The 23,198-nt window shown below is 38.3% G+C and overlaps 1 protein-coding gene across 1 annotated transcript in view; it reads left to right on the top strand.

Annotated features, from left to right (window-relative positions):
• The window catches only part of plxna2 (plexin A2), a 219,066-nt gene extending 200,428 nt beyond the window's left edge, over positions 1-18,638 (top strand). Inside the window, exons 27-32 of the mRNA XM_016464872.1 lie at positions 5,974-6,073; positions 8,940-9,130; positions 10,668-10,837; positions 10,970-11,182; positions 11,362-11,512; positions 17,153-18,638. Coding sequence (XP_016320358.1) covers positions 5,974-6,073; positions 8,940-9,130; positions 10,668-10,837; positions 10,970-11,182; positions 11,362-11,512; positions 17,153-17,248 — 921 coding nt within the window. The 3' untranslated portion in view covers positions 17,249-18,638. The remainder of the gene's footprint in view (positions 1-5,973; positions 6,074-8,939; positions 9,131-10,667; positions 10,838-10,969; positions 11,183-11,361; positions 11,513-17,152) is intronic.
• Positions 18,639-23,198: the final 4,560 nt, after the last annotated feature.

Raw genomic sequence — 23,198 nt, 5'->3', positions numbered from 1 at the left:
TGTGTGTGCGAGAGAGAGAGAGAGAGAGAGAGAGAGAGAGAGAGAATTTGTCCTTTACCTTCAGTGGATTAATTACAGCCTTTACCTTGTCTTTACTTCAGACACCACAGAGACAGCACACGTCAGAGCAGCTATCTGATAACAGCACTTATTGAGAGAGAGAGAGAGAGAGAGAGAGAGAGAGAGAGAGAGAGAGTATGTGCACATTTTGCCTCTTTTAGTGTCCAGAGGAGATGCCACAGGACATGCGCACACATATTCTCATAATTATTCCTGAAAGAGCTCATCATATGTGCTGTCATAATGTGTGATCTGAGGAAGAGACAGACATGAAAAGAGATCATACAGAAAAAAAGGAAATATAATTTTCATGTCATAGCGTTGAGAACTACCTTTGCAAAAATTTACCATGGTAAACATTTCCCACAAAATACCATACTTAGTTGTTGTTACTACAGTGGAACTGTGATAACTGTATATTAGCCATAAAAAAAACACTTTTTCCCATTCACGAACTGCCTTTATTATTATTAGCTTCATCTTTCTTATTATTCTTATAGAAAAATATATTATATTATTATATAATATATTAATATATATGTATAATATATTATATATTATATAAAATAGATAATATTAATTAATAATTTAATAATTAATAATAATAATTTATTCATATCATTTTCTATATATATTTATACAATAGTTCTTTCTGATCCTCAGATCTGATTGGCTGATAAGAGTATGATATTCTAGTGATAACAGAACTCCAACCGTTTCCCCGAGTTTTTAGCAAATTTTCCAGAGCAAATCGTTTTGGCTGAGGGCAAAATCTCATCACGTTATATTTTATGTAACATTAATACTGTATATCAGAGCAACTTTTATGATGGCTGTTGTTGTTTTCCTCTGCATACTGTATGGCATATGGTGCAGAAGTGTGTGACATAGTCAAAGTAAATCACGAGGTATCTTGCTAGGGAGCTGTATACTCACTATTTGCTATATTAACTCTTGCTGTTTCCACAGAGGGTATGGTTTTATTGTTACATGTATATTGCTTGAAACTATAAAGGTTACTTTTGTATTCATTAAACCCTACATACATAAATATAAGTTGTTTCTCTGAGACAGTAATGAGATGGATAACAAATGGGGACTTTTAAAGTCTCTATGAAAGAGCAACATCTAAGAGATGAAATTTCATATTCAATCATATTCAAAGTAAATCACAAGGTATTTTGCTTAGGGAGCTGTATGCTCACTATTTGCTATATAAACGCATGCTGTTTCCACAGAGACTGCGGAAATAGAGAGTTTAGAGAAAGGACAGCGAAAACAGAAGGCAGGGAGCTGTAGAGAACACTGCATTAAAATACATGACTCCTGAGCCCTCCACACAAGCACCCTCACCTCTCCTGAAATACTACGGATATGCTAATCTCCGCCGTTCGTCGAGTTCCTCAGTAGAGTAAGGGCATATTTTAAGAGTGCAGACAGTATAATCAGCAGCTCTAACATTTCGTGCTGTGGCTTCATAAATCTGTGGTCACCATGTTCTTCGCTGATTGCTCATTTTGATTGCACTGGGCTGATTAGAGCACAAGTGTAAAAAAGTTTTCATCAGTCTGAATGCTAGCTTGAACACTTTTCTCTAGGCTCTGCTGCTTCTCCCACTCGCTCGCTCTCTTTCTTCTCTTTCTCACTCATCCAGTCTTACTTGAAATCAGTGAGCCTCTTGACCTTGCGTAGGCTGAGTGACATTACAGAGGACTGGCAGCGTGTCCCTGAGGGGCCACCGTACTCCTCAAATTTCCAATTTAAATAGTTGGAGCAGCATGAGAGACACTGGCATTAACAATTCAAATAAACAGGCCTCTGTTAATGTGTGTGTTATTATCCCTCACAGGGAATGTTTCAGCAGTTGTATAGCACAGTACTTTCAATAAGGCGCTTTAACTAGGAGTGTGCAAAACAATGTATTTCCAAACTCCACTAGTTACCTAAACCTAATCTAGATTGGCAGTCTTAACTGGTTTAAGGTGGAGTTCAGCAGGTTTACCTAAACCTGACCAGCTGACAAGTGCCCAACACTTGATCAAAAGATCTAAAATGATCAAAACAGACAAGGTTAGATAAACCAGCAGTCCTGTTTAGACTGATGCAAGTTGTTTTAGCAGGGTTCCTTAAGACCAACTAGTCTTACGTAGTTAAATAGTAAACATAGAAAAAACACTACTGTTTGAAAAGGTCGACAAGATTTGTTTTTTCTTTTGTTTGTTTCTTAAGTTCGCCAAGGCTGCATTTATTTGATCAAAAATACAGTAATATTGTGAAATATTACAATTTAAAATGACTGCTTTTTTATTCTAATATATTTTAAAATGTCATTTATTCTGTGATGTCAAAGCTAAATTTTCAGCAGCCATTACTCCAGTCTTCAGTGTCACATGATCTTTCAGAAATCATTCTGTTATGCTGATTTGGTGCTCAAAAAATATTTCTTATTATTATTAATGTTGAAAACAGCTGTGCTACTTAATATTTTTGTGGAAACCATGATACTTTTTTGTTCAAGATTGTTTTTGGTGAAATACAAAGTTCAAAAGAACAGTATATATTTGAAACAAATCTTTTGAAACATTGATCAGGAAATATTTATTATTAATAATAAAAAGTTGTGCTGCCTGATATGTTTGTTTTTCAGGATTCTTTGATGAATACTTCAAAAGACGAGCATTTATTTGAAACAGAAACCTTCCGTAATATTATAAATATCTTTACTGTCACTTTTAATCAGTTTAATGTTTCCTCTTTGGTTAACAGACGTTAATAGAAGAACTCAGTTGAGTGAATAATTCACTGACTCATAACGACAGTCAATTTTTTGTTTCTGAATGAATTTGTTTTGGATTTAAATTGATTTATAATTAATAATTTTAAAAATTTAGATAACTGAGTCTTTCACAGTGCACCTTCACAGAAGCAGCCATGTGTGTGCGTTTAGCACAAGCCCTTGATGCTCTTAAGTGTAAGTAAGCTTTGTTGGCTCCAAAAGAAAATAGATAAACATCTCTGTTGTATATCATTGTGTAAGATGCTTGGCATAGATCACTGCCGGGGGTTAAGCTGTCTTTTCCAGTGCTGACAAAGCTCAAGGACTTACAGTCTTACATACAAGCCTGTTTGTCAACTGCTCATCACTTATACTAGACATACAATGCAGACGTACGTTATATATTTTAACTGTTAAGAGTTAAATTCCTTTGGATTTCCCTTTTTAGGCATCTTACATTTTACATCTCAACACATTTACCATCTGTGTTTATCATGTGGCAAAGGCGTTTCACGCTCTTTGTGCTAGCGTGACCTAGCCTGCCGTATTTCAAAGAAGAGGCAGAATGGCGGACACATCGCCTCATCCTTCCCCACCACCTGGATGCGGCATCTGAGTTAAAGGCGCTTTAGCTTGCGGATCGCCATCAGATAGAGCGCAGGCAGGGGGATCAGAGATACATGGGGAAAAGGGGTCAGCTGTCTGCTTGATGCAAACGTTATCATGAGGAAAGCTCACCCCTTATCACTCTCACACCCACCGGCGGCCCGCCTGCCTGGCTGAGGATTATCCCTCAAGGGCGAATGCATCTCCCTCCATCATTTAGGCTCCGTACGGCCGCCTCCTCCACCACAGAGACCCGCTGTGGGAGAAGAAGAGTAGATTGTACATGTGGCAGCATGGGAGGCTACTGTAGGTGGTGTGGAGCCAAAAATATAAGTTACAAACCCCATTACCCAAAATAATGTTCTCCAGTGACTAATATTTGATGCTTACCAGCCATAACAGTTCCACAACCTATGGAGGGAGAAAGTGAGCTATAAAAAAAAAAAAGTCGTTTGTGAGTGTCATCCCACTCGGCAGCCTCTGTGAGGTGATTCGTCCACAGTTCTGGACTCTTTCAAGTGTCTCTCCAGTCAGGCTATTAGGCCGCTCTGCAGTGAGGGTCGGCTGAGGAGAAACCTGCACTAATAGGGTTGGAGCTTATGGGGGCGTACAGGGGCTGAAGTAACACCATCATCAGCCGTGAGAGTGTAGGGAGGTGAGTGAAGACTCCTAACTACCCTCAGCCTTCACAGGAGCTCAGGCGGTGCTTATCGTCTCCATTATGGTGGACAGAGAGGTTTTCTGAAATGAAATGGACTTGAAATGTGATGTTTTATGTTGACTGGAGATCTTAAGACTGTGGCACTTGACCTAGTTCGCTAGTATCTGAGAGACCTTTGGCTTATAAATGAGGATGTTGACCTATTTTCAGTAGCTGTTGTTAAATGAATAAAATTCGACGTTTTTAGTAATAATAAGAAATGTTTCTTGAGCAGCAAATCAGCATATTAGTCATTTCTGAAGGATTCTGAAGATTAATTGCTGCAATATTGAGAGTACTACTTAATGAATCTCTGAAACACATTTATTATATTCTCTGTGTTACAGCTAAACAGAGACCAAGGTAGGCACCTCCAAACCAGATAGTGTATGAGAATCGGCCAGGATTTTGCCAGCTTGCTTTCAGGAAGTTGCTTTCTTGTGCTGAATCGAGGTCGAGTCAGTTGTCTTTGTGAGGGTAGACCTCATTTCCTCCGCAGCCCTTGACAGTTCAGATTAATACAGAAGATCAGATGGAGCACGAGCACTCACAGAACAGACAGAGAAAAATGGAGAGTTTCACCCCAATGTATAAAAGTCCTGGACTCCATAAACTCATCTTTCCTCATCCCTTTCTGCTTTCTCATCTCTAAATGACTCAATCACTACATTCCCTCGCCTGTCAAACTCTTCCTGTTGACCTGCCTTTGTGTTTGTATTTTTACCATTACCCTCCATTCTGTGTTAGCTACTCTCTTTCGATCTGTGTACATGAATCTAGCTGCAGCTATTGTTGATTATAGTGTGGATTATTTATCTATTTATTTATTTATGCTATTTCATATTATTAAAAAGCTTATAGTGCAGGTAATTTTTTAATATTACAGTTTCTTCTTATTTTTAAAAAGCTTATCTTTAGGTTATTCTTTTTATTTTTTATTATTATTAAAAACATTCTTTTATTTACAATTATTATTATTTTAGCATATTTTCTCTATGGTGAAAAGTAGCAAAATTTTGCAGCACTTTTTTCCCCTCTAATTTAATAATCTAATTTATGGGATGGATTATCAGTAGTTGCTTAGCAACAGGGATATAAAAAATATGCAAGCTCAGCACTGTTTGTCAGTTTGAGTTACCGCAAAATTGCATTCATGATGTCCAAATCTTGGTGTTGCATGTGTATTTAATTTCCTTTTTCCTTTCTCTTCTTCTTGGGCCATTCATATTGCAGCTTACAGCTATATTTTGTACTATTTAAGCTCGGTACTCACCTTTCTGGAGTGTACAAGGCACAACAGGCAGTGAATGACGCCATTACATTTCAATGAGCCTCCCTGAGTGCTGTAGAGTGACGTGCGTCTCAGTGAAGCAGATCTTATGTGCTGTCATATGTAAATATGGGTTTCCTGCCTAATCACAATCCTCCTTCTGTGCGAAACACAAGAGGCGAAACTCTGCTTTTACCCAAGAAGAGGCTTTAATTCGCATTTGATCTGAGAACACAGCGTGAACACCCCTTATACATTTATAACTAGAACAGATCTTTTTGAAGCACTTTAACGCCGCTTTATTTCGGCACTGGGGAGAAACTGAACAATTTCACACCGTTTTTGAAAAGCAATAGATATGTACTGAGAATCTGTTCTGCAAAAAATATATTTAATTCCGAAGTAATAACAACTCCTCAAAAGCAGAATAAAACGGCATTAGTTGTGCTCCACTATCTTGAACGTTTCTTGATAATAATAGGCTGTGAAACCAAAAACTGTGAAATAAGGATTACAGGGAAAGGAAAGAAGCTTGACTTAAACTTTGTATTTCCTGTACAGGTATCAGACCGCTGTGTGGTTGCTTTGGTGCCCAAGCAGACGTCCTCCTACAACATTCCACCCACAACTAGCATCTCTCGAACTTCTATCAGTAGATATGGTGAGTATATTTGTCAGATGATAATGATGGTGACATTGTCTGTTTAGCTAATTAGAAGTTTGAAGTTTGTTCATTGTTTTACAATACAAAGGTATTTGAGGTAAATACAAAGCTGAAGATTGGCTTTAAATAATAACTGTGCGCACAAGCCACGTGCTGCAGTTTGGCTTTGCAGCCCATAGGATGCCCAAGGGAGCTTTCTGGGCACCAGAGAATGAGAGCAAAAGCAAGAGACCATGCCAGGAAGGGTAATAGGAAGAGAGAGAGATGTTAGCAGTTAGTGTGAAGCACAGTAATGCTGATATCTCTGCTGAGTTTGGATGCCACCCGTAATGGACACATTAGCTCCTTCCCCATAGCGTTGCTTTGAGGGAGTGCCACAGGGCTCCCCATCTGGCCCGTTCTCATTTTCCATCACACTGAGCTGCAGGCCACTCTCTGATTGCTAAGTATGCATCACCGATGATACTTCACACGGGCAAAAAAACTCAAATGACACGCAGCCAAATTCCAGGGCCAGCGATGAAATGGAGCCCCTTGTGCGTTGTCACCTAGCAACCCTGCCAAACGACGCACAGAAACATCTCACCTGGCTTCAATTCACTAGATCCACATGAAATGCGGCCCGTATCTGCATATTACACGATTCTGTTAATCAAAGCTTGAGGATGTGTCTCACGTATATGCGGTATAATGAAAGAGTGTAATTATCGTCTCTTATCATTTGTAAACATAATGACATTTAAAGTTCAGGGAACACTTCAAACGGCCAAAGACGCAACAAGCAACCTGAGAAATACTCTATAAAGCTATCTTTATTTCTCAGCCGTGCTCTCGTTAACCAACAAACCTCAATCTTTTTGTATCCTCCCCCTGAATTTGGTGGTTAAGAGTTTTTAGGGTCACGCTTGACACTTTGATCTATTTTATTGCAAAAGGCTTGTTGTATATTTTAGGAAACTCATCAAATAGGAATGAGATGGCACAACACAGCACTGTTTTTGGCTGTTTTTACAACCTGCTCTTGTGTGTGGTGCATAAAAAGCAGCTATCTCATCTGGCAGAGCCCTGGTGCCCATCAATCACGCCATGGCACAGTGGGCACAGCTGTGCACAGGCACCCGCTGATTGATTCATATCAGTTTAATGCTCAACACTTAGCAGCTCGGCTCAATTTAGCATGCCAGCACCCCCGGCCCAAAATAACACACTGCTCACACACCTCTGACTGGCTGAAGCGAGCAACATTGAAAACGCACATTGAAATGTGCACACCAGATTATGTTGGTATGTGATCAAGCGCTTATCCCATAATTGGTTTTTACTGCATATAAAAAAACACCCTATACTATTTTTTTTAAACATTTTTATATTTAAATATTTTATTGAAATTATAAATATGTACAATGTATTTACACATAATTGTATAAGCATCCAGTCCACAAGTGAGTCAGGTTTTAATTCACTAACCGTTCTGAATTCAGTTTTGCTAGATTATGATTATTTAACGGTAATTTAAAATTACCATACTGTTATTGATTAAAACATTTGAGATAATATGAGAACTTTTGATAAGATAAAACGTTACAACAAAAATCAACAGTTTACCTCATAATTTCAATTTATCTAATAATTGTGACTTAGTATGACAATTTTGCCTTTTTATCTCATAATTAGTACTAATGTCATATGTTTGACTCTTTATCTATTATCTATATTATATTTTATGTTATAATTATAACTTAATGATTTACCAAAGCATTATTTTCCTATGTGCTGAAATACTTTACTGTACTGGAATATGATATGACCAAAGAACCAAATCACAAAAATAATTTGTTGATTTGTGAATTAGACTACACTGAATGTGCTGGATGATTTTTGCATGCGGCCAGCAAAGAAAATGCAACAGAAAACATTCTTTTAGCATTTTTCTCTATCTTATCGCATTCAGTTCAGACTGCAAATTCACAAAACATATTTGTTGCGACTTTGTATATTTGACAATGCAGGGAAAACACCACAAAAGTGATGGTAAAGGCAAGTTAGTCCAATTTTCTCTAGTGTATACACACATATACACCCTAGCAGTAATCCCTCAATGCCAATACTGTGGCAACGGCCAAAAGGGCTATAAATTGGCAGTAGCTTAAGGTGGATTGAAACTGCAATCCACTTCTTCCTGTACCCCACTCTACTAACACCACCATTTCTCTTGGGGTTCTCCCTTGTGATGCTGATCTGCTCAAAATTCCACTTATGTCTTGAAATAGCCAGGGATATTTGCCTTGCTTTGCCTTTTCACATGCCCTTTGAAGCCAGGTGATGAGGACAGAAACTGAGAGAGAGACTTTGAAAGGACATGAAAGAATATATCGCACCATTGTGAGAAGCCAATCCGACCTCCCAAGAGAGCACTCAACCACTGCGAAAAAAGCCACACATCTAATTGGAGAAGTGAGCAAGAGACTGATTACTTCACACGCGAAGATGGAGGGGACAAGGAGATGAGTTGGATGAGTGGGGAGCTTAACTCATTAGAAATCTTTAGATGCATTGATTAGGTCCTGCGATGCAGATGTTTAAAGCATGTCTGCAGCACAATGAATCAGGACGAGCCAATTATGAAGCCTTTGAAGAAGAGGCCAGAGAGTGTCGACTCATCTCGCTCGGTCTCGAACAATACAGCGACGAATCCTCTACAGAGAGTGAGAGGAGGAACGAGATGGTTAAACAGAGTAAATGAAATGTGAGAGGGCAACGCTCTTTCTGTTCATCCCAAAGAATGGCATGTGGAATGTGGAAGAATGGAGGTGTAAGAAGATCATAATCCTCTTTCTTTATCTCTCTCTCTCTGTTCCCACAGACTCGACATTCCGGTACACAGGCAGTCCAGACAGCCTGCGCTCCCGTGCTCCTATGATCACCCCGGACCTGGAGAGCGGAGTCAAAGTCTGGCACCTGGTGAAGAACCATGACCACGGAGACCAAAAGGAGGGTGACCGCGGCAGCAAGATGGTGTCTGAGATCTACCTCACCCGCCTGCTAGCTACTAAGGTAACACCTCTGCTTTTAGCTGTTAATTTCAAACTAAAGACAAGCGTCTGAAAAAACGAGGCGTCTGATTTCGCTCCCCTAGTGACGTTGCAAATGAATCTCATTATAATATGACCACGCCATAATCTGTAAGTTTCCACCCACGGTGCCGTCATTTTGATTTCACAAGCGACAACGGTGTACCAGCTCTAATGTCATGGCGAACGTTTGAGCAAAACATGCTAACTGTTCTGTCTTTGAGCAGTGGACCTTCACAGACATAACCAACTGTTTTTGTAACTCGTGTGTTTTTAACACAAACTTGTGTGTGAATGAGAACTTAGTTTAGTACTCACATGCTGTGACAGGCGCTTTCTGTCCGTGTGCTTCGAACGTATATCAGAAGTTTAAACTAATATGGTTTAAAACACATGATTTCAGCGCGATAAACGTGATAATAAGACCCAAAACAGATGTTTTTTAGCAGGTACGAGCTGTAATTACGCAGCTCTATTCTGGAAAAGGGGACATGGAGCAGCAGCTCATTTGAATTTAAAGAGACAGGCATGAAAAACAGCGCGTTTCTGCTTCCACTCAAAATAGGAATTTTCAAAATGATATAATAAATGATTTGTGGGGATTTTGAGCTGAAACTTCCATTCTGACACATTCTGGAAGGCTTTCAGTGCTATCAGGCTAAAGTTCGCATTTTCCAAGATCTCCTACTTTACCTTTAACAGTTCACCCAAAAGCGTGCGATGAGTTTGGTGGGGGTAATTGAGAATGAATGGGGGAAAGTCACGTGAGAGGAGGCAATGTCTCCATTGTGATATGACTAGTTACGTCTGGTTGTGATTGGTTCACGCGATCAATCCCACCTCTTGTGTTCGTGCGCGTTCGCAAATCAGTCTGAATGAACAGTATAATAGCGTTAATGGGAAGACTAATTTAAAAAAAAGCTAGTAAACAACTCAAACACTTAGATTTAACCACTTCACTGCATCAAAATAAGACTTAAAATGGCATGAAAACAGGATCTGTGGGAGTTTTAGTGATCAGCTTGGAGACATTTTAAATTTCTGTCTGTGACCACAGACTGATGATCCGAAAAATGTAAAAATAGTTGAAAGTTAACTATTAAAAAGAATTGCTGAACATAAGTTCACAAATAAAATATATTGTTTAAATTGTTACTGCCTTGAGTTATTGTTTTGGAATAAATGTAAAATGCTTAAAAACACTAACATGAAATTTCATACTTGGGTTTATAAATAGAATATTGATTACATTGTTAACGTAAAAATATAAAATATAATTTTTTCTTTTTCTGAGTGTAAGTAATGTTTATTTAACCAAGAAAATGTGACTGGGACATTAATTTACATTTGATTAAATAAACAACAACAAAAAAAACTGAGGACTTAGAATTAGAAAACTTGTCATTGATATCAAGTGCAAAAAAAAAAATGAAATTTTAGAAAAGTGTATAGTTTGGTTCCTATGTATTTGTTCTTAATGATATGCTTGTTTAACAGTCAGTCTTTCTTTTATTAATTAGGGTACACTGCAGAAATTTGTGGATGACCTGTTCGAGACTCTTTTCAGTACGGTGCACAGGGGCAGCGCGCTTCCGTTAGCTATTAAATACATGTTTGACTTCCTGGATGAACAAGCGGACAAGCACGGCATCCATGACACTGACGTCCGCCACACCTGGAAAAGCAACTGGTGAGAGGACAGACTTGTACACAATACCCAACCTCAAGAACAAAAAAATGACAGTTGTTTTTACCCGGTATCTGCAATTCAAACCAATGTAACTTTTCTCTTTCTATGTTTGTGTCTGTATATCCCCCGCAGCCTTCCTCTGCGTTTCTGGGTGAATGTGATCAAGAATCCCCAGTTTGTTTTTGACATCCATAAGAGCAGCATCACAGATGCGTGTCTGTCTGTGGTTGCTCAAACCTTCATGGACTCGTGTTCCACATCTGAACACAGATTGGGCAAAGACTCGCCCTCTAATAAGCTGCTTTATGCTAAAGATATCCCCAACTACAAGAACTGGGTAGAAAGGTAAAAAATTGAATTGTATTAACAATATTTTAATTTCTTATCTCTTATTTTTGTAGTATTTTGTAGCATTGTAACAACTCTTGTACTTCATACAATGTTAATAATTATAGTAGTACAAGCATGCTCTCACACAAGGTTGATTTTGAGTATTGACTGTCGCCCCCTGGTGGTCTCCACAGGTACTATGCTGACATCAGCAGGCTTCCAGCCATCTCTGATCAGGACATGAATGCATATTTGGCGGAACAGGCACGACTGCACTCCAATGAGTTTAACATGCTCAGTGCCCTCAACGAGATTTACTCCTACATTAGCAAGTACAGCGAAGAGGTGAGGCGAAATATCAAAACAAGCTGTCAACCCTAATTTTCAAAACATCCTTATTGATTTCTTGCATTATATCAATGCAGACTGACTTCTTGGCTCAGTTTATCTGCTCTGTACTGAAATCAACTGGCTTCACTGTCTAAAATGCCCGAATATAGCCGCAAAAAAGTAAATTATAAAGCATTTATTTTGTTTACGGATTGATGGTTCTAGGCTTAGAGTGTCACTATAAAAATACACTGGACGTTACGTCAAAGCAAGACAATGTTTCTTGTATCTAGAGTACTATATTCTTTTACTTAAGTCTAGCTGACAGATGATTGGTTAGTAAACCACGATTTAGTTGCCAAAAGTTGATGTCTGTACTTTTATATATATTTTTACTGGTGTAATTACTCAATCATAAACACTTTGTCCAAAATCAATACAGCCATATTTGTGGAATAACCAGCACTTTGAAACAAGAGGTACTCTTGTTTCAAAGTACTATTTCACTTATTGTGAAATAGTTTCACAGAATGATGTCATCTTTAACCAGTCTCTAAAGCCAGCGGCAGCAAGCTTTAGAGTCACACACACACACACACACACACACTTATGCAGTGTGGGGGACAGACAGAGAGCGAGAATGAATAGGCTTCTGATGAGGAAGATTACACACAGCTAGATCACTGACAGCCACTCCGACACAAAGAGCGCTAGAGTAGGGCCCACGATGGAGATGTTCCAACCGTAATGGCAGCTCCACTCAGGGGACCCATTAGTCTGACCTTTACTTTACACAGCATTTAGGACAGCGCCAAGAGCCCGGAGACACAGCTCCGCCAGCAGCCTCTCCTCTCGCTCTCATGTAAATATCGTTTCTTTGGTTGCTGGTCTGTTTTCTCTTGTCCTCACATTCCCGCATACTCTCAATCTCTTTTTTGTGTGTCCTTTTCATTCTTTTGTACACAGAGTCTGTCTTTCTACAAACAGAGCAGTGATTACCAATGGAGGAGTATGTTTATACCAGGGGTACTTCAGATTCCAGAGGGTACTTGGGAAAATTTGGAGTTTGCTTTGTAGATTAAATCAGTAAATTTACATTTAATAATTTTAACCAATTTTAGAGGTGTCATTTTTAATTTTTGGTTTGTGTGGATGACACAGTGGCTGATTGTACATTGTTGCTTATATACAGATAATTATTTAAATAAATATTAAACGTAAAGTCCATATACATACACACCACACACACACACTAAATATTATATAATAGTACATAATATAAAATGATTATAATGTAAGTTAATATAATTTGTGTGGATGACACAATAGTGAAAAATTTGGTGTGACTATACAGCTACTTGTATAAATAAATAAACAGGAAATATAAATATTAGATAAAAAGGTTATAATTAAAATATTTAAAGTTTACATATTAAATATTATAAAATATATTTAATTAAAATTGTTTATATATGTGTGTGTATATATATATATATAGTCAGTACTGTATAATAGTATAAAATTATACTATATATAAAAAATACATGGACAAAATGTTGATTTGAGTTGAAAATAATGTATTATCTTTCATGTAGATTTTAATGTATTTTATTACGTATTTAATTTTTATTTCTGTATTTATTATTAATCTGCAATTCAAGTTTTGAATGTTGATTTGAGTCGATAATATTGTATAGTATTTTTGTAGACATTAATGTAAATATTATTACGAATCTGCAATTCAAGTTGTTTTATATTTTATGTTTCCTCTGATACAGCTCTTTGCATCTTTCCTCTTTTTTTCCCTTCTTACTTTAACTGGTGACTCTTGAGTGTCCAGCCATCCATCAGACATCAAATCAATACTAAAGGCATCAGAGGCTGTTTTTAAAACAGTAACCGCTCAAGATGCTGCCAATTAACTTTTCTAATGTACGAAAGCAGAAATACTGTATCCTATAACCAATAATATAATAGTAGTTAAAATGAAAAGTAAAGGAAAGCATGTCTGGTTTGCTGTCAGTGAATTGAGCCGTTTGGAAGTGCTAGTGTAGACCATCAAGCCACCTGCTTGTGTTTATTTTCCCTGCCGAACTCCAAAAAAGAATAAGCAAACGCAATGCTAAGAGGAGAACATTCTTTTGTTCACCCAGCCAAATGTGTGTGGCGGGACACTCCGTACCTGCATGCAGTAATTCAGATTCATTATACAATGTGAATAGGACAACTGAAAATAATTACCTCTGTCAGCGCTCTGGAGCACTTAACCTGATGGGAGAGAGAGAGAGAGAGAGAATATGCGCTCTTCTTAAAATGAAGGCAACTGAATCACACAATGATGTGGAGAGTGCTCCTGCAGCTGTGCTGAAATGCATGAAAAATTCAGTGCACGAGCTCCTCGTCGAATACATGCTCATGCTGTGAACCTGGAACGCAAGCTTGCAGCAGCTGTAGGAGTGTTGACCTGCCCCGTAGCTACAGCTGCGGAGACGAACCCAGCAGGTGTGGGCCCAACTTGGCTCCGATGGCAGGCGTACTGGGAATAGTGGGATGCTGGTAGAAGATGAAAAAGACATCTAGTGCCTCACAATCCAGTTGATGGCTTCCAAATTTTACTTTTCTGCATCTCAGTTTGATGGTGAAGTGACACTGATGTAATTCCTTATTATCGGTGGGATGAAACTCCAAACTGAGCAAGGCTGGGCCGAACTTGGTTTGGATTTTGTCTGGGGTGATATAGCATGTATTAAAGATCCCTAAGGTTTACCCAAAAGGTTGCAGATTAGTTTAAGATTCATGAGATTGTGCCTTTGAGCAAGGCATTTAAAGGGTCAGTTTACCTAAAAATAAATAAATAAATCACGTTCATGACATTCCAAACCTGTATGACTATATGAATCTGTGGAACACAAAAGATATTTTGCAGAATGTTCACGCTGCTCTTTTAAATACAGCATACAGAACTTCTGTATATTCAAACTAGGAGTAACACAATCAGTTATGATACACATAAGAACATGTGGTGGAAATAGCTAAGATTCACTGGGGTTTCCTTAGTAGGGGAGTCTTTATACAGTTTATTTTATTTTTTATTTTTTTATTATTTTACTGTGAATATGCATAGATGGCATCCAAATGAGCTTGACTGCACATTACTAAATATAATTTTTGATCATTTTATTTATATTACAACAAATTACAAGATTTTGGTCTGTTCCTCAAATATCTACAAAGACTTGCATGGTATTTGACCATTTTATGCACTTTTTTTGTTATCATTAAAAAACTATTAACTAAAATGTATTAAAATTAATTAAACTTTTAAAATTATAAATAGTGCCTTTACCAAATAACTAAGATATTTTAAAGTTGAATTAATAAAATTAATAACTCGAAAGAAAAACTAAATCTTAACTAAAACTGAAATCAAAATAAATTAATCTTAGAAAAGAGCAATATTAATATATTAATATTAGTATATCAGTAATACTAAAATAACACTGTTTGACAGTTCCTGTACAGTCACTTTTTATGCTTTGATGTATGATAACAAATGCAGAGTGAACATTCTGCAAAATATTTCCTTGCGTGTTCCATAGAAGGATAACTTTTCTCCTTTCAGAAGCACAGAATTTTACCTTTCAGTTACTCCTTAGAAGTACTTGTATAGTTTGGATAAACATGTCAGTTGAGTAACATAGTATTTATAAAGTTGGAAGTATTAGATCGCTGTGAGTTTTAGAGCAGTGAACCAGATTGTCTTTGTTTACAATCAATCATTCTTTCGCAGTTACAAGAGGAGATTTCCACATACACCCACCCTCCAGTGCTCTCACGTCCACCATTTTAGACTTTGAAAGCTATCATTAATGAAGCCCCATCTTGGCTCGCTAGATGTGCCCGTATCGATCTAGTTTCCCATTATTTTCACTGCAAATGAATGGCAGACAGAAGGCACGATGCCACTTCCTGCCGTGTTCCTCTGACACCGCGGTCAGAGATTATGACATGAGCACAGAGAGGGGTCGATCCCGTCTGCCCGCCCCCTTTCAACATGACTCGACATTTTTGACTGCTCTGTTTTCAGAAAAACACACACAGATGGAAATGAGAGATGGCACTCTGCAGTTTGGGTCAGACTTAAGTTATACTTTCCTTTTTAATTAAATATTCATGAAATTAAGTCTCTGGCAATTTTTCTCTGAGACTGAAAATTAGTCCAAGTCTCCTATCACAGTGAGCAGTAACTGGTCGGTGATAATTAGATATGGAGTATGCCAACTGAAGAATGTGTCTGGTGTTTAATGGTTGCCTGAAACAGTTTTATGTTTTAGTTGAAACATCACATTTGTTCACATTGAACCCAATTCTGATTTGTTTTTCAAATCCGATCTTTGATAGGTGGTCTGTTTGTTTTAGACAGCTTAGTTATTATCTGCCAAGAAACTTTCCTACAACTAACTTTTCAATACATTTCCCTTGAGTTCCAGATTTCTGTCAGGACCACTATCGTCAAAGATGATTGACAATTAGCATACAGTTTGGATTGGCGGTATGGTTCTGTTCTGGGCAAGACCTCCCTGTGCCTCCATGCAGCCTAGCATGGATGAGAGCAGGGAGAGCAGCAATAACCCCCCAGGGTAAACAGAACAGAACTAACATAAATGTATTGCAGATATTGTTAAAGTTCAATCATTTTATGTACACATTTTAGAATTAGTCTGATTCAAGGAGAATCCGAAGGCTGAATCCTGACTGACAGAGGAGGAGTTGGGGATGGAGGAGGGTAATTAGCTATTGAGCAATGCGAAAACTGCTGATAATACTGAGGGACCTTATATATGAATGCTTAGATAGGTGTCGTATTCCCATAGGTTGATGGGGATCAGCTGAAGGTCAGCTGATGCGAGCTTGACTAACGTGACCTGCCAGAACTAACGCTACGCTTGATATTTATTATATTTTTAAAGTTAATATCAAACATTCTTTTTGAATAAGATCAATTTTATGATATATTTTAATGTTCTATTATAATAAATACAGAGTTCTGGCATGAAACTCTAGATGGCGCAGTCCGACAGGTCTAGCTCAATCTGACCTGGCGACATCATTGTCACATTGCAGCTGATTGGTTCTCTCCTGTATCGGTAGCCAATGAGCTTACTGCTTAATATTCAAATACCTGGCTTTTGTTTGCTGTAGCAGTTTTGCAGCGCACTTCAGAAACACTCCACCTTCCCCAGCTCCACCTGTATAGATCTGCTACGAGGTGATTCATGTATGCTATATGGGGGTTATTCATATGTGTTATATGTGTAGCAGCAGTATTTCTTACATGCTTACAGCAGCATGTTGTGGATGTATTGGCAGTAGCAAGTCTCGGTACTTGCTCTGCAGCAGTGTAGCAGATCTATTCCGCCAAGACCAAATACATTAACATTATCATGTACATTACCATGCCAATCCCTCCGAGAGTTGTCATTACAGAAATATATTCTTTCCTGAGATCATATTAAATGCTTTATAAAATTTTAGATTTTTCCACCCTTCATTATGTTATGATGTGTTCTTCCGAGCATACAAAATCTGCCCCCTCACCTGAGATCTGTCGTAATGCCGTACAGTGTTTAACGCCTTCCTGTGTTCTTTTCCTAGATCACTGCTGCACTGGAACAGGACGAAACGGCGAAGAAACAGCGACTGGCCTACAAAGTGGAGCAACTCATTGCCGCCATGTCACTGGAGAGCTGAGAGAAACACAAAGCTGGAACGTAGGACCTTCAATCAGTCAAACCATCATCCAAAGCCTCTCCACACAAAAGAGAGAAACACTGGCTAGAGACTCGACACCAACAATAGCTTGTGCTTTTTTTTCTACAATTTTGTGAAGAGGTCACCTTTAAGACCAATGGACAACTATTTGATGAAAGCAAGTCTCAAGGCTTTCATCTTGAGGACGGGATCAGGAGTGGAAACTATGGAGTTCTGTTTTTAGTTTAGTCTTTTTTTTAAGGAAAAAAACTGTAGGACGAGCAGCTTCCTGGAAAATTTTTTGTTTACCTGAATTGTTGTTTTTTCTTTAGTTCATCTGGTTCAATGTGCCTAGCACTGATTTACGTGATGAATGCAAGACACCGATACTTCCTCAAAAATGTGCTTGCTAAAACCATTTCAGGAGGATTTGACTGAAGGAAACGGACATCTACTGCCTCGCCATTACCGTCCATTTGATGGCTTTTACTTCCAAATTTTATTTTTATACATGAGTGCTTTTTGAGTTTGTTTCGTTGAGTCAGCTAGTATAATTCCTCATCGTTGGTGTGGCAAAAGTTCAAGTCTCTTTCTTTCCTTGGAAAGCAGCGGCTGCTACCAACACACGTATGCATGTTGACACGCTAGTACAAACTTAGACTTTCAAATCCAACTGGCCTGAAAGACCACAAGGCATTGACATTGTTTGGGAAATAATGAAACTCCAACAAAAAGGGGGCCAAAGTTCAACCAGCATGTCCCTAATAATTTTGGATTGACCAGAAGCCAGTATCAAACTGGATGAACTCCGCTCTACGGTCTCTCTATGTGCATATGTCCCGTTTTCTACATGTAAGCGTATGTGAATGTACAAACGTTACTCTATTTTGTCTTCGCATTTTTGTTGCTTTTCTAAAACAGGAGTCAGTTGAGCTGATCTCCACGGCACGTCGTCCTAAAGAACTGAAAATCCCTCTCCATAATAGCGCTGCTGAGATTCAAATACGCAAGCGGCGATGAGTAGCACCTTCAGCTTAAATCACGCGTGGAGAAACCCCACCTTCGTTTTCAAACAAATGGACTCGCTTGAGATCATCTTACCAGAGAGTATTAATTATTATGTATGGTCCAATGTGTGTGTAGTCTGCATGCATTATACAGTACCTCATATAAAGAAAAAAAATTGTCTCCTTTCCCATTTACTCCTATGTTCAAGTGCCAAGAGGTCACGTGAGTTTTGGATGACTCAGAGGAATGCCGATTATGTAATATACCATGTCACTTCCTTTCTGTACACACCTGTCGGGATTAAGTGCCAAAAGATCACTTATTTACGCACTTGTCGGTTGATGCTTTATTAAGGGAAAGGACCCTGTATACTGTAAAAAAATCTCTGGTTTAGAAGGTTCACTCGCAAATTCAGGTACGAAGAAGACCATGAGCTTGGAACGTTATTTGTAAATATAAAGTATTTGTAAAATACTTTAGGTGTCTGGGATCTTGATAGCTTGAGTGGGTTCTTTCCAATCTCTTTTATTCCCCCGCCTGACATGAAGTATGTCAACAGAACGCATGAACAAAAGACAACATAGCTTTCATTTATAATGCATGATGGCAGGTAGAGCTGTTTTTGAAGATCATCCGAACCAAAATAGACAAGGTCGTTCAGGTCAGAGTCATCTTAGGTTCACAGAGGTATCAGGGAGAGACTTAACTGCTCCTCAGCTCAGTTTATACGGTAAAAATGCAGTATCGGATGTGAAGAAACGGACTGGAACAGCTCAAATGGCGCTTGTTTTTTTTTTCCCCTGTGGCCTTAGAACATTGAATCTGTTGTTTCTAGTTCATTTAATCAGCGACGTGTCATTTTTCTCTGTCTTTGATAGCTGTGTTTGAGAATAATCAGATAAAGAGAGCCAATGTGATGATGGAGAAGGGTGGAAGAGGCATGCCCTCGCCCAGACGGGTGCTGGGTGGTGTCTGCTGGAGTGTTTGAGAAGCATAGGAATGAGATGGAGAGAGAGACAGACCCCTTTAGCTTCAGATTCCTCCTGCTGCTTTGAAGCTCGCCTTTGATCTCAACTAGTCGTGTGCACAGTGTGATCAGGAGATTAAAAAAAAACACATCAAAAATGGGATCCAGTGCAGGAGATTACAAATGAAGAGCTGCATGAAAGACAATGAATTCATCTGTTAAAGGAATAGTTCACCCAGAAAATTCTTTTTACTTTTTCATGAAACAAAAAAAGGATAAATTTTGGTCGATCTTTCACATACAGTTGCAATGAAAAGCAAATGATACTTTCATTCTTCACAAAGGATGGAAAAGAGCATCATAAAGTGGTCCATATGTTCTATACAGAAGTTTATCTTCTAAAGTCATATGATAGATGTGGGAAAGTGATAAACCACAATTTGTGAATAAATCGTTTAGACTGGTTTTGGGAACTAAATCAACAAATTCATTGAAAAGATCTGGGCTGCGTTTCCCAAAAGCATTGTAAGCTTATGTACATCATAGACCCATTGAAACCGATGGAGCTACGATCAACTTAGGCTTACGATGCTTTTGGGAAATGCAGCCCTGAACCAAAACAATCATTCAGAGCTATTACATGAAAGAAAAAAAGAAAAAAACTAGGAAAGGTTTAAGGTAAATAATGTCACATTCTCACAAAATTATTGCATTGCTTTGTTAGTCGTATGAACTTCTTATGGCACTTTTTTGTCCTTTTTGAAAGTTGAAAGCTTTATAATGGAACTATCACTACAAAAAAATATATATTTTTCAGTATTTTTGTCCAGTATAAATATCAAAGCAAAAAAACGTTTATTCGTTTTACCTCATTGGCAGATATTTTATTTTATTTTAGGCAAAATCTCGTTTAAATAAATTTCTCAGAAAACAAGACTTCTTATCTTACATCATTTTGCTTGTCAAGTAAATTAGGCTACATATTGATTTAAGTATGTTTAGATGTTCTCCTGTTGTGTTCACTGGAAGAAAGTAAGTCATTAAAATACGGCAGATTTTTTTGGGATGAGCTATTATAGGACGACCTATAGTAATTCTACTCTTCCTGAACAACTACACATTCCTCTAACAAACACACACTGTATAGTCAGTCAACATATGTGAATTTACAAGCCATGTTGCATGTTAGTGACATTAGGGTACATGAAAAAGCTTCCTACTTTTGGTTATCCACAGTCTTCCCCGTTTTCCATTCATCAGAGCTCATCCCAGCTCTATAAGGGCAAGAGACCTTCCGTCGACCCCGCTGCACTTGAGGATTTCCTAGGATGCGGCTCGGTTTTAATGTGAACATTGTTTGCTGCCACATTAGTCGAGGAGAGACTACTCTTGCTTCTGCAAAAAAAGAAAAAAAAATTCAGAGAACAAAATGTATTCTGGTCCTAACGTTTTGTTTGAAATGATGTGGCACAGGAAATTGCACTTTGTTGAGAGACATTTCAGTAGCTCAACGCTTATTAATGTTTATTAGAAGACATTTGATCCCTCGAAAAAAAAGAGAAAAGTTAATTATAATTTTTATTGCGCTATTCTGCAGAGCAGAATAAAATTTGACAACACTGGGCAGCTTTCTGAAATATCAGCAGTCATCTGTGGCGGTCACAACTGCTGCTAATTTTATATATTTGGCACGAATCAACAGTCTTGGAATCAATTTTGTGCACTTTTATTGTTTTTAGCTCATGTTTTGCTCTGTGATGGAATAGCATGCTATGAACAAGTGAAATGTTCATATTCTCTTCATATTACTGATCGTAGGAAACAAAAACGAGAGCGAGAAAGACTTTTGTAGTCGGTTTGATCACCTCAGAGGTGGATATCCTTCCATTTTCAATCACGCAAAATTATAAACAAATCTCTCTTTGTAGACACTGGAGTTCTGTAACATAGTACATAGAAATAATAATGACCTCGATGATGATGATAATAATAACACTTATGGTTGTCTGTTCTTGTTGTTTTTTTAAGTGTTGTGAAAATTGTAAGAGAGTTAAAGTATTTAAAAAGAAAAAAAGTCGGTCTTGTTTTTTTAATTGCTTTTGTTTTGTTATATTATATTACTGTGTACCTATTGTAAATATGAAGCACACCTATTTTGCAAGCCAAGGATTCACTTTGTACTGTTGTTATATATAAATAAAATTTACTGGTTAAAAATGGTGGTTCTGCTCAACTCATTGAGAAATATCCCTGTGGTATACACTCCCCTGTCATTACTCGAAAAACCGAATGACTTCTGTCAGCCCGAGGGGAAAAATGGCCACACATTCATCCCACTAAATTGGGGTTAATCTAGGGATGCAATTTAAACCCTGACATCAATGAACACTCACACTCAGACTCGCTACGTAACAAGGTAACCAATGGAGCTTAAACAGCCCAGCACTGCAGTTTGTCTTCTCATGTGGCCATTATCCCTAGCTGGACATTTCTCTCACACCACACTCAGACAAATTACATTACAATGGTAATGGGCCGGTGGTTTCTGATTGGATGACCGTGTAAAATGCCCCCAGAGGGGCTGAGGTGGATGTGCCGGTTTTTAATCAATACAGATGTCTGGTTCAGGCAAGACCACCAAATACAACCCAAGGCAATGTGTTTTGTAACTTTATTCACAAAACTAAATTTATCGCAACCTTGATTCACTGTTTTTAAACAAAGTACATACGCTGTTGACCACTAAGGTGACCCTATCCCATAAGACGCATCATTAACAGCTGAATGTTGTCATAACATCTGACAGGTAGTGATTTAGTGGCATACTGTGGTTGAGTAAACATTCAAAATTCACTCAAATGAAAACATCAAATACATGTCCAGGAAATGTATGTGTACTGTCAGAATACTGACAAGACCAGCATTAGTACTGGTTAAACTCAACCAGGATGTTGAAGCTCCAAAATTTACAAAAAACAAGTGTGGAACTGTGGCTCAGCAACAAAGAAATGTGTGCTGCAACACTCCTATTCAGATAAAATTTTTATATTAATATTATCACTAAAGCAACCTTAAAGGGTTAGTTCACCCAAAAATGAAAATTAGCCAATAAATTACTCACCCTCAAGTCATCCTAGGTGTATATGACTTTCTTCTTTCAGCCGAATCCAGTCGGAGTTATATTAAAAATTGTCTTTGATCTTTCAAGCTGTTTAATGCCACTCAGCGGGTGTTGCATGCATCAGTCCAAAAGAAGTTAAATAAAAAGCGCCCATCCTTAAAAAAAATGTCTCACACGGCTCCGGGGGGTGAACAAAGGTTTCCTGTAGCGAATCGATGTGTTTTTGTAAGAACAACCCTAAACCTACCAGTACTAGGGGGTGCATAATCTGGCAGGGGAGGGGTTAGGATTAGGGGTGGGGTTGGGATTAGGCAATCAGGTAGCGATTTCAATGAGGGGATGCATAATCTGGCAGGGGTGCAGAATTCAGCACAACACCGGTGTTGTGCCCAATTCTGACCCCTGCCAGATTATTATTACCCCCCTAGTATTGGTAGGTTTAGGGTTAGGTGTGGGAGAGGGGTTAGGATTAGGCAATCAAATAGCGATTTCAACGAGAGGGGTAATAATTTTGCAGGGGGTCGAAAATGGGCACAACACCGGTCTCCATAGAAATCCATGTTAAACGGGGTAAAAAAGATCGACTGAATTGAAACTTTTTCAATATAACTAAATCTAAAAATGTGCGGAGGGTTAAGGCTTGTTCACACCGGGATGAATATCGCGCGCGATTATCGCCAACGTTTAACGCCTCGTGACTAAACAAAGGCCGCCAATGTGAGTGTGCACACCGACGCGCAAAACGCGAGGCGTAAAAGCATCATTTTTTTAAAAAAACACCTCGGGCTTGTTTTTTTGGTTTGACGCGCCGCGTTAAAAACTGGCCGACCAATGAGATTGGCGCTTTTGTTCAT

Source organism: Sinocyclocheilus anshuiensis, unplaced genomic scaffold, assembly GCF_001515605.1.
Source record: "Sinocyclocheilus anshuiensis isolate Anshui unplaced genomic scaffold, SAMN03320099.WGS_v1.1 scaffold1089, whole genome shotgun sequence".
NCBI lineage: Eukaryota > Metazoa > Chordata > Actinopteri > Cypriniformes > Cyprinidae > Sinocyclocheilus > Sinocyclocheilus anshuiensis.
This window is presented reverse-complemented; position numbering and strand designations above follow the sequence as displayed.